General features: G+C 44.5%; 1 protein-coding gene across 9 annotated transcripts in view; it reads right to left on the reverse strand.

Annotated features, from left to right (window-relative positions):
- Positions 1-12,895, reverse strand: part of MYLK (myosin light chain kinase) — a 280,357-nt gene that overhangs the window by 135,520 nt on the left and 131,942 nt on the right. For all 9 annotated transcript variants that reach the window (XM_063661671.1, XM_063661677.1, XM_063661676.1 and 6 more), the window contains one exon: positions 7,563-7,770. In XM_063661671.1, coding sequence (XP_063517741.1) covers positions 7,563-7,770 — 208 coding nt within the window. The remainder of the gene's footprint in view (positions 1-7,562; positions 7,771-12,895) is intronic.

Here is a 12,895-nt window from a genome sequence, read left to right on the forward strand (position 1 = left end):
TAATGGAAATACATAATCTTCTTACAATACAGATTTATTACTGTTCCCCAAAGTTTTAAAAATGTGAGATGGCAACAAAATTCAATAATGCCTACATTTTATGCATCTCCATTAACTTAATACTATTTGCTTCTAATATTAAGAGTTTTAAGTCTCCTCTGATCCACATTTTCAGGGCAATAGTGTAGTAACAGCACTATCTATATATACAATTATATGAGGTAATTATATATATATAGATAGAAATGTTATATTTCATTTAGTAGAAAATTTGTGCAGAGTAAATTTTTCAAAAATTTTGGAGCTATAGCTTCATTCCTTTTAATCTTCCCTCTAAACGATGACCATTTCTTCAATTACTGGGCTTGTTTTACAATGTCTTGAAGACTTTTTTTTGTATTATTGAAGACTAAGGAACCACCGATTTATATATTTGTGGTGTCTGTTCTGGTAGGACTGTGAGGAACTGGGAAAAGATTCTTGCTGTGAAGCCCATCCTGTACCCCTAGTGCTTGCCCCCTAAATCTGGCAACACTCCCAATCACTTGGAAACCAAAAGGGCCCCCATGAATCTCCTAAGTGCCCCCTAGAGGGTGGTACTGTCTCTGTTTAGGGCCAGTGGCTTAAGAAAACCTCTGGAGAAGTGCCTAGAACCAGAATTTCTCGTTGAATATTAAACTTGGTGTTGAAGAAAAAAGGAATGAAAAAAGTTAAAACTAAAGGTCACTGAAATTGCTCAATGTGAATAACATTTTTGCCAAAATTCTCCTCTTTGAAGCACTCTGCCTTTCTTTTAAGGCTCAGATATTATTCTGGATTTTGTTGTACATGTTAGTCTACTTGTTGAAGCTCTGACTAGTGCTTATATATACTAGGAACGGAATCCCTTTCTTAGTACAGGGGATGAAGTACCAAAGGCAGCTACGGAGGCAGTCAACAAATATTTACTGAGCTCTTTCTACAGGCCAGACCTATCATGGCTCAGGCCCTGTGCTAGGTTCCTTACACTGGGGATTCAGTAACTGATAAAAAGAGACATGTCTTGCCTTCATGGAGCTTACGGTTCTAGTGGAGAAGAAAAACATTTAAAATACTTATTTATAATTTATTTATTTATTTTTATTTTTTACATATTTTTGAGATGGAGTCTCACTGTGTTGCCCAGGGTGGAGTGCAGTGGTGCAATCTCGGCTCACTGCAACCTCCCCATGCTGGGCTCAAGTGATTCTCCTGCCTCAGCCTCCTGAGTGGCTGGGATTATAGGCACCCGCCACCACATATGGCTAATCTTTATATTTTTAGTAGAGAGGGGTTTCACCATGTTGGTCAGGCTGGTCTCGAACTCCTAACCTCAAGTGATCTGCCCACTTTGGCCTCCCAAAGTGCTGGGATTACAGGCATGAGCCACCACCATGCCCGGCTTTATTTACAATTTAAACACAAATAAGTTCAAGTATAAAGAACTGTGAAGCCAGGCATGGTGGTACATGCCTGTAGCCACAGCTACTCAGGAGGCTGAGACAGGAGGATTGCTTCAGGCTAGGAGTTTGAGCTTTATTGTTCTTTATATCCCAGCACAAAGTTCAATAAAATCTGAGGAATGAAGAAGAGGCTAGAACTAAGAGCAACTGGGAAAAGCCTAAATCCACAAAAGGCCAGGGGTGGAGATGGGAGAAGGAGGTGGAGGAATATGAGATGGAAAAAGAAGGAGGCAGCATCAGTGGCAAAAATCTAAGTTGGGCCAGCAAGGGCAACCTGTGTGTATTTTGGAGGGAAAAAGAGGCAAAGGCAAAGTGGATGGTGAAGATAAAGGAGGGAAGAGATTCCAGCTAAAGGAAATTTGGAAGTCATCCTTCAAGAACAGAATGAGACCAAGTAACTTTCCAGCTAACTCTTTTGTATACTAAATGAGTAAGGCTGCTTCTGCAAAGGCAGTCTTGAATACACAACTATTTTACAGCAAAGAGTCTGTGGGGCAAAAAGAATAATTTTCCTTTCTATCACATTTGTATTGTTAACTTTAATGAGACAGAAAAGGACAAAAACTCAGAGCATTTTAAGATTCTGCCTAGATTTTAAAAAATAGGGTATATACCCCTAGAAATTGAAGTCATTGGGAAGTTTTAGAGGTTGAAAAAACATTTATAAAGAACATAAATGGGAAATATAATTATAGGTCCTTCCGATGGGTAGAAAAGTTAGATAAAGGAAGACAGCCCAAAAGAAATAAGAGCAAAAAGAACCAAAAGAAGAACCATGACAAACATCCAGGAGGAACACAGTAATTTAAAACTCAGCCAGTATAAATAGACATGGCCTAAAATTGTATAATGTCATCAATCCAACCCAACATGAAGATAAAAGGAGTCTGAGACATCTGCCCCTGAAAATGGGGAGTGGCAACAAAAGATGGCACAGGAGCATTTCCTATGAATTCAAGGTGGCCCAAGAATCCTGGTGTCAGTGGCACCACCAGAGCTGCATTCGTGGTCACCAGGGCTACTCTCCTCCCTTAAATCTCGTGACAGGGGGTCATTCTCCCTTCTGCTGTCACAGTCTAGGTGACCCGCTGGCTGGCCCTCTCTCTCTCATATAGTCAGAGCCTCAGTCTGCACCGCAGTGGTTTCATGTGGGTGTGGATAGCAGGAGCTGCGGCACTGAGGGCTGGCTGGGGGTAGGGAGGAGGTGTGCTTGGACCATCTGGGAGGGGAGAGCCAGGCAGATGGCTCCAGCCCAGTGTTTTCAGCAGCCCTCCAGGTGATTCTGATGGATGCTCAAGTTTGAGAATCACTGTACTAGGTGGAATATATCACACATGTAATTAAACCCCTCCTTGCTACTCCAAGAGTGGTCTGTGGACCAGCAGCATGGCATCAACTGGCAGCTGGAAATGCAGACTCCCAGGCTCTGCTCCAGACCTATGGAATCAGCGTCTGCATTTCAACCAGATTCGCCAGGTGATTTCTATGCACATGCATTTGCACTAACCAATCCTGTAAGGTGGGTGATCCATTTGAGGTCTGGATCTCCTCTGGGGGCTGCCAGTTTGGCTTTCCCTGGGCTCCTGTCCTTAAAGTTAACCTTTTATTACCTGAAGTGACTCTCTGGTCCTTGAAGAGTCAAGGGCCTTCTCAGATTGAGACCACTGGGGCTGGGGCACACCCAGCATTTGGGCACTCACTCCACCTCATGTCCGAGGCTCACTGTGCGGATGTGTGATGACCCAGGACTACTCACCACCTGTTAGTCTGTTCTTGCATTGTTATAAAGAAATACCTGAGGCTTGGTAATTTACATAGAAAAGAGGTTTATTTGGCTCGTGGTTCTGCAGGCTATACAAGAAGCATGGCACCAGCATCTGCTCTTGGTGAGGGCCTCAGGAAGCTTACAATCATGGAGCAAGGTGAAGCAGAAGCAGAAATGTCAGATGACAAGAGAGGGAGGAAGAGAGAGAAGGGAGAGGTCCCAGACTCTTTTAAACAACCAGATCTCACGTGAACTAACTGAGCGAGAACTCACTCATCACCAAGGGGATGGTATTAAGCCATTCATGAGGGATCCATCCCCATGATCTAATCACCTCCCAGCAGGCCCTACCTCCAACCTTGGGAATCACATTTCAACATGAGACTTGGAAGGAACAAACATCCAAACCCTATCAACACCTGTTCATCCATGTGGCTTTCTCTTTTTGCTCTGTGTAAACCTTGTTTATTCCTATTCAGGTGGCAGCTTCTAGAACTGCACTATTCAAAAGAGTAGCTGTTAGCCACTTGTGGCTATTGAGCACTCGACATTATAGCTGGTCTGAAGTGAGGTGTGCTATAAGTGTAAAATATATCCCAGATGTTGAAGAATGTAAAATATCTCATTAATAATTTTTATATTGATTATACATTGAAATGGTAATATTTTGGATATAATAGGTTAAATAAGTATTTTATTAAAATGAATTTTACCTGATATCTTAAAATGTGGCTACTAGTAAACTTAAGATTACACAAGCCTGGGCAATACGGTGAAACCCCATCTTTAAAAAAATAAATACATAAGGCCGGGTACGGTGGCTCACACCTGTAACCCCAGCACTTTGGGAGGCTGAGGTAGGCGGATCACAAGGTCAGGAGTTCAAGACCAGCTTGGCCAACATGGTGAGGCCCCATCTCTACTAAAAGTACAAAAATTAGCTGGGCGTGATGGCACACGCCTGTAATCCCAGCTACTTGGGAGGCTGAGGCAGAAGAATTGCTTGAACCCAGGAGGCAGAGGTTGCAGTGAGCCAAGATCGTGTCACAGCACTCCAGCCTGGGTGACACGGCAAGACCCGGTCTCGGAAAAATAAATACATACATACATACAAATACATAAATTAGCCCAGTGTGGTGGTGCAGGCCTGTAGTTCCAGCTACTTGGGAGGCTGAGGTAGGAGGATCGCTTGAGCCCAGGAGGTCGAGGCTGCAGTGAGCTGAGATTACACCACTGCACTCTAGTCTGAGCAACAGAGCAAGACGTTGTCTCAAAAAAAAAAGATTATATATGCGGCTCACATTAAATCTCTACAAGACAGGTCTGTGGTCCTCCACTGGAGAGGAAGTTCTCAGAGGGCAGGTACCACGTCTCTTCCTTGCTCTGCACCAAGCCTCATGACCTGTCCTCTGGAGGTGGGCAAGTGTCAGAGCTGTCTTCAGAGAGTCTTCCAGGGGCTCAGACCAAGGTTGATTTCCATCATGTAAGGCCCTGAATAACTGCATGGCCCTCATTAAGGCACTCGTTCTCTTGGGGGATCCTGAATGTTTCTTGGGCCTGATCACTAAATTAAAAGTCAGATGAGGAATCTTTCTCTCTTGCAGATTTCCCTTTTTAAGTAGCTCTAAGGATGCTAATGCCAGTTCAAACAATGATGAAGCTACCACTTTCTGGGTGCTATTTCCTACTAGCTGTGCTTATCCTTATACCACACTGTGGGGCAGCCATGAACTCCAAGTCACAGAAAAGGAAGTAAGGCTTAGGAAGGTTGATTTCTCCATAGTTAGAAATTAGTAGAGCTAAAATTCAATCCAAGACCATTTGACTTTCTTTCCATTGCACAACACTGCCTCCTAAACTTGACCACTAAAGGATTACAAAACTCCACATATGAATTACACTCCGAATTCCTGGATCTCTGCTCACTCCAAGTAAGAAGCATAGCACAGAAAGCTGGAGGGAAGGCAGGTGGGCTGCTAGGTTTCCTTTGTAAAGGGTTGGGCTAGCCTGGCACAGCCAACAACTTATCCATGGCAGAAGGGCCCAGAGTGGACTCCTTCAGGCCTAGGTCTGTGGGGTGGCCCCAAATCACACATTAGCTTAAAACCGGTCTTGCTGCAGAAGCAGAATGTACATAGGACTCACACACATTTAAAGAGCTGCAACCTTTAGGCTGTTCTCTATCTCCTAGAGTTAGAAGACAGAAAGCATCTTACATTTTATCTTAATTTTATTTTAATTAACTGTATTTTAATTTTAATTTGAGGGCCTGAGTCTCCCCAAATGAAAACCAAAGGGGAGGGGTGGGGTTGAGAGCCTTAGCCTGCTCTCCTTCCTCTACAGCCCTCAGCCTGATTTCCTTTCCCCTGCCCTGAGTACCATGAGCTACTAAAAATTTTCCTGCTTGGTCATGACATCAGATCTCACTTCCTGAACAGTGGGGATTGAAGAAAAGGTTTTCATATTATCTAGGTTTTATATGCCTCCCCTGTATTCCTAACAGACTCCAGTCTTCCCTTAATTGGATCATAGAAAACAAGGGCTAGTCCAGGTTGTAGAGACCACCAAAGTCAAACCCTTTATCCTGCAGAAAGACAGGTGCAGAGGTTTAGAGTCACACATCTTATTGGCGCAAACTCATAACTCAGTGCTTTTTCAACTTCCCCAGCTCTAAACAGTACTCAGAAGAGGGAACAGGGTAATTTTTATTTGTAGGCATCAACACAAAGTTCAGGCATTGAAAGGGGGTTCATGTAGGGGAAAGCACAGCACCAGGATGGCAGAGCTGAGGTCCATCCTGAGGCTCTGAGTAGGGGCCACTTTCCATCTGGAATGCCCCAGCCACAAGCACTCAAAGGTCATTAGAGTAAGTGAGTCACTCAGTTAAAGAATTTAAGGAAAGCATCCAAACTATGCATGCTCCACTCTGTGAAACAGCCTGTTGGCCCTTCTGTGGTGTGGGGAGACAGGGTAAACAGGGCAAAGGGCGGCCATTGGCCCAGGTGCACCTCGCCCCCTTCTGGAACCTTCCCTGACTACCTTAATTCTCCATCTAGTGTCCCCTGAAAACCAGATTGGGAGGACAGTCTTCTGAAAGAGGAGAAATGAGTCTGAGCCTTGGTTTATAAACTTACAGTCTTAGAAAGACCGGGAAGGGTCAAGGGAACCTTGTGTTACTTCTGAGGGGCTGACAGACCCCATGTCCTTCCTGATATCAAGGCTTTAAGTGTCAGCCAGGGGCCTGAACTAGAGATACTCTTTCCAGTGGAGTGGCTTCAGCATGGCAGAAGGACACACTAGTAGCAAAAAATATTTTACTTATGGTCCAATGTTTCTCCTAGAAGTTTTAAAGTTAACAGAATTTTTTAAAGTACAGAGTGGGGAAAAAGACAAAAATATTAGGTTGGTGCAAAAGTCATGCGGTTTTTGCAATTACTTTTAACTAATATGTTAACACATTGATGTGTTTACTTCCTACGTATTTTTCTGAGTTACATAATTTTTAACAATGAGCATGTATTATTTCATAATGACGCTAAAGATGATGTTAATGAGGATAAAAACATTGTTCATTCATTCCTCAAATATTTCAGTATCTACCATGTGCCAGGAAGCTTTCTAGATGTTGGAGATAAGGCAATGAGCAGAGAAAGTCCATCTCCTCCTAAGTCTTCCATTTAGTGGTAGGGGATGGAGGAGACACTGCAATGTGAGATGGTAATATGTCCTAAAAGAAAAACCTCGAGTGGGGTGAGAGGATGGAGAGTCATAGGGCTGGGATGGTTGGGAAAGGGCCTCTGAGGAGCAGACATCTGAGAACAGACTTGAAGGATGTGAAAGGAGCGTCAGGTGAGAGGCTGAGGGAAGGGCTCTGCTTTTACAGAAGGAACAGCAAGGGTGAAGGCCCTGTAGCCTTGCTCAAAGAAGGGCCAGAATTGGGTGTGACCACGGTGGGCTGAACAGGTGCAGAGTGGCAGAAGATGGGTCTGAGAGCTAGGGAGGGGCCAGATTGGGTGGGGCTCTGTAAGACCATCCTAAGGAGTCTGATTTCAGCTGCAGTGTGAGGGGACGCCATGGTAGGGCTCAAGCAGGAGACAGGTGATACCTAGTTTGACAAACATTGTCTCCTGGATGCCTCCCTTGTTCGCAGGGACCACATCTCTCCCATTAGATTGGAAGGTCCTGAGTTCAGGGATGGGGTGTGTTTTCTCTTGTCAGTTCCTCCATCCTTCAAGAGAGGGTTAAGGCAGGAGCTGCAGGCCTTGGGGAAACTGAGAGCTCAGCTCCCTCCTGGACTCGGGCCTCCTGGGACTCACCTTCTACTGTCAACTCCACTGTCACCTGGCGAGCACCACTGCCATTGGTGGCTTCACAGGTATACTTTCCCCTGTCCTCCTCATGGACAGCATGAATCACAAGGCTGAAAGTCCCCCGGATGCCACAATCCAGCAGGAAGCGGCCCCCGCTGGTGATGGGTTGCCCGTTTCTGTGCCATGTCACCTGGGGCTCTGGGTAACCCCGGACCTTCAAGAGAAAGAAGAAAGGGTAAGAGCCTGTATTTCCTGAGTATTCTCTCTGTGTCAGGTATTGTTTGGAGTGCTTTACATGTGTTAACTCATTTAATCCTCATAACACCCCCATTTCATCCTTATTTTACAGATAAGGAAATCAAGGTACAGAGAGTTTTGGCGATTTCCCAAGGTCTCAAAGGTAGAAGGTGGCAAAGTCAGGCATCCTGGCTCCAGAGCCCACTATGCAAATGACTCTCAAGCCCGGCTGCATTTTAGAATCATCCAGGGGAGCTTTAAAAAAACACTAGTGCCCAGGTCCCACTTTAGACCAATTAGATTAGAATCCCAGGGGGCCAGGACTGAGTACAGGGATTCTAGACCAGTGCTTCTCACTCTAACATGCTAATAAATCACTTGGTGATCCTGTTAAAATGCATATTCTGCTTCTACAGGTCCGGGCTGGGGCCTGAGATTCTGCAGTTGGGACAAGCTCACAGATGCTACTGATGCTGCTGGTCCCTGGAACTCACCTTGAGTAGCAAGGTTCAGGACCTGCACTGCCCAGCACGGTAGCCACTGGCCACAGGTAGTGATGGAGCACTCGAAATGTGGCCAGTGAGACTGAGTTGCACTGTAAGTGTGCGTTACACACTGGGTTTCGGAGACAATACAAAAAAGGGCAAAATATCTCAATAATTAAAAAAATGGATTGGATGTTGAAAAGTAGTATTTTTGATAGGTTGAATTAAATGTATTCAGATTAATTTCAGTTGTTTCTACTTTTTAATGTGGCTACTGGAAAAGTTACAGCTACACCCAGGCCTTGTGACAGTCCTATGGGGTAGTGCTGCTCTATAGACCACTTGCCTTTCTCTAACTGTAGTTAGCAGCTGACATTTGCTGAATGCTAAGTGTTCAGCACTTCTCTAAGTACTTGGCTTATCTGAGTTTCCTTTTTTTTTTTTTTGAGATGGAGTCTTGCTCTGTTGCCCAGGCTGGAGTGCAGTGGTGCAATCATCTGAGTTTCATAGCAACACAATCAGAGAGAAGACATCTCTCAAAAGAGGGGAAAATGCAGAGATAAATTCAAAGAAAAGAATTCACTTTGAGTTTTAGAGAAAGGAAGTCCCCCAAGGGCCTTCAAACACTTGAAACTCAGTAGGCTCTTCAGAATTAACTCATCTTTGGAGGAGTAGGGTTCAGAATGGCTCACTAATGCACAGCCAAGGACCCAGAATTGGGGATTTTAGCACTGGAAAATAGAAGGCATCATAGGAGCTTCCTGAGAACAAAGTTGTTTGCATTACAAAACAGTGGTAGCAATAGTTCTATCCATGTATCCACTTCAAGAAAAGAGAGAATGGATATGGATGAAACAAAACCAAAATTCAGTGAATGACCCCCAAATTGCATTTACAAAGAAAGGCTTCACTGATCTGTAGCAATAATCCTCCTCACACCCCTCTGCAAGGTCACAGAGTGATGCTATATTGGCACATGTGCACACAGGCCTGAGCATCCAAATACAGTCTCTTCCCTAAGCATACTAAGAGAGGAAAGGGCTATGCTAAAAAGTGCCCGTCGTTGTCTTTGGACTGTGCTCAGTTTCCTTCCCAGGTGTTCAGCCCCTAGCCCACCCTTAGACCACAGTCTCAGTAACCAGGATGCAGATTTCTTCCTAAGGAAGGAAGCCTTGAATAACAGGGAAAACTCCCAAAGTGAACAATCCCTCTTTGATTATTCCATATAGTCACCCCTCAGTGCCAGTTTGTGAATCTCGCAAGACTGCCTTTCTGTCCCCACTAATTTGGGGTCAAGCTTCAGTGAAAAAGAAACAACAACGAAACTCCAAATCAATATGGTCTATCTTATTTACAATGTCTGGAAACAAAAATATATCCCTTTCCTATCAAAATCTAAACTATACTCATGACGGAGATTGAGTACTTTGGAGGAAATGCTGAGACTCTGGAGTGGATTCCCCAAAAGCCATGTGAACAATGGCTGAAGCCATTGTAGCCTCACCAAAACAAGTGTTCCAGACCTTAGGCTGACAGTGTTGAAGGAGACCGCATCCACTGGGATACACAGGGTCTCACAGCCACTGTAATATAAAATGGTGTGTTAACAGCCGTCGTCTCTGGGTGGTTAGGATTGTGAGTCTCCTCCTTTCTTTTTAGTTAACTATTAGTTTCTGAGAGTTCTGCAATAGTACACCTGGTCTTTGCAAAACAGAAAAAAGAATTTTACTTAAAAAATGCATTTCTTTTATATTAGTGTGCTGTATAATGAATGTATATAGCACATTCATTAATTTGTTAAGGGCCTCAAGGAATTTAAATCTAGTAGTGGAAATAAAAGAGCCATGCAAATAAATGTTATGCATGTTTAAAGGTGACAGAGGTCATGCACCCATATAAAATCATGTCATCTTGTGGCCCTAAAGGCAGAAAGGTTCATGCATGGGAACATCAGACAACAATTACACTGTTAAAGCATTCTTCTCATGTGAAACCCTTTCCTACAGAAGGTAGCCCCTCAGGACTCTGCTCATACAGTGAATCTGCAAACCATCATTGTCTTCTCCCGCACTCCATTAGGCAGGGCTGGTCTACCGGTCAGAAGATGATCACGCAGCCCCCTATCAGCTTCAGAGAAAGGGAGCACCAGGCACTGCAACCAGGAGGAGGTAAATCATTAACTGCGCCAAAGGCGTCCTGGCATTCCATTAGCAAGCATACTGGCCCCCTGCAGCAGGGCCAGCTCTGGTGGCTTACTGGGCTCTGGGGCATCAATGATTAACTGGGGACATTGCAAACGTTCCAGACCTCAGGAACACGATCCTTCTGTCTCTTTCTCTTTTCCTCTCACTTTCTACACATACCCCAAGCTTACCTCTGAAATGCCCTCTTAAAATAAATATTTAGGATTTGAAAATATGCTGAAACTGGCATCACTTAAGAAAGTTGCAGTTCACTATGATACTTTTATAGCACATTGGACCTGAAGCAAGGGCAGGAATTTTTGTGACATCGTTCAGTTCCAAGGTCTGAATGATTTGAAACTTTAATACTTGCCCTCCCAGTATGGAAAATCAATCTGTTTTTACTGTCTGCCACTACCCTGGACCTCTGGGTGGTGAAGGAATAAGCCTGGGTTCACATCCTTGGGATGCATGACAACAGCCCTGCCCTCCCAAGTTGCCTTATCTGCTGTCATCACTGGCCTTCCACCAAGAAGTCATAGCTGGGATTTTTACAGTCAGGATCTTCATCAAGAGCACAGTAAAAACTCTTTGATCCTGTAGTTTTCAGAGGGCTGCCATGTATAGACTCTTACTTGATTCCTGCAGCTATGAGGGAGATGTCTTTGGTTTAGATACCCAGAAGCAGAACCTCAGATAGGGCTTCAGAGACCCCTGCCTGCAAGTCCTCGCCAACACTCACAGCAGCTGGGAATGGGCCTAATGAAGGTATACGGGTAGGGCACCAACAATGTCCACAACAGCTCACAAAGCCAGTCGTATTACTGGGCCCATGTAGCCTAGAAAAGAGGCCTGGAGAAGTAGATGGTTTGCCATGATCTCACATGGCAGCTTAAATGGCAGATTGGAGACCATAATTTTGGTTTCCAGGTTGAGTGGTTGTCTCCATGCCTCATCGTAAATTCATGTTTTTGGTGAGGTAAGTTCTGTAGAACTAAAAGTATTCATAAGCGTCTATCTCCAAGAGACACCAAATCCCTTATAGGTTAAAGCAACAACCGCTCCCCACTTTCAGAAAATGTCAAATGGTTCACCAAGGTTATACTCACACCATAAGCAAGTCTTAGGTTATTCCCTTGTTTTCGTAATAGGACAGGATTGGTGCCTGCCAGATGTGTACCTAAGACACCCCTAGGAGAGTCAGTGTGGTACAGAGATACTAGTATGCAAGCCAGGGCCTGCACACTCTGGGCATGGCTTGGTGTCCTAGCTTCCTTGGGTTGTAATTCCTCCCTTGTATTAAGGAGGAAATTGCTGTTGGTATCTAAGGTTCCTCCCATCTCTGAAGTATTATGGTTTTAAATGGTGACCCACTTAGCTTCTTAGAGAAGATTCTTTCCTTTCCCCTGCATTCTCCTCTGGGTCCAACCCACAGCCTTAGTACCCTCTAATCTTCCATATGAGAAAACCAAGTAACCACAAGAAGAAATGCTCACAAACATGAATAGACAGCCCTGAGTTTTCACCACAATGAGTTTTGGAAATGGCCCCAAAGAGGGTCACTCTAAGGAGAGAATCGCATTCTTGACACAGTAACCACATTTAATTGGAGGTTGTATTCTCGAACAAAAGCCCGGTATCAAATAAATCAAGGGTATAACCAACAACTTGTCATAAAAATAAAGATATAGTCACCATAACCCCTATAATAATTTTAAATAGTAAAACTGTGCTCCAGCTTCATAAAATGTCCTCAAAAAACTTTATGGCCTCAAAAGGCCTTTAAAAGGAATGAGGGCTCATTCTGTGCTTGCTGAAGGTTGAGGAGAAAGCTGAGCTGAAGGCAGGCAGCCGCTTGGCCACTGCATTCTACCTGCCTGTCTCACTTGAGAGGCAGTTTCCAGAACCTGGTGCTGCCTTGAGATTTACTTAATGACTAAAATCAAAACATCTGTTGGAGGACTAAACATTTTGGTTTTTCTGTAACATATATCAAGGGCTTTCAACTTATCCCCAGTTGCTTAGGACAGACTACCATAGCCTGTGCTCAGAGCAGTGGCAAATTCTTTGTCCCTATAGCTCCTCCAAGACTCAAAGCAACATATCCATCTTCTCCAAGCTTGGTGAGTAGCAGAACGGAGGTGATTGTGCTGATTCTGCAGATCTGCTGCATGTCTTTTGTGTCTGGCAGGGCCTGGCGCAGTGCACGCACTACAAACCCACACAGCTGCAGGGCACAGCTGCGGTGGCCCAACTGCAGATAGGTCACATGAGCAGGAAGAAGGAACTGAGGCTCTGCCCACATCAGGGATGGAGGAAGACCAGGAAGGAGAGAAAGCAGGATTGAGCTGAGGCCAGGGAGAAAACAGACTGCCCAGCAGGGCACTGGGGATTGGGAAGATGCACCAAGAAGATATGAGCAGTGAGCTCAAGA

Source organism: Pongo pygmaeus, chromosome 2, assembly GCF_028885625.2.
Source record: "Pongo pygmaeus isolate AG05252 chromosome 2, NHGRI_mPonPyg2-v2.0_pri, whole genome shotgun sequence".
In the NCBI taxonomy this organism is placed as follows: Eukaryota; Metazoa; Chordata; class Mammalia; order Primates; family Hominidae; genus Pongo; species Pongo pygmaeus.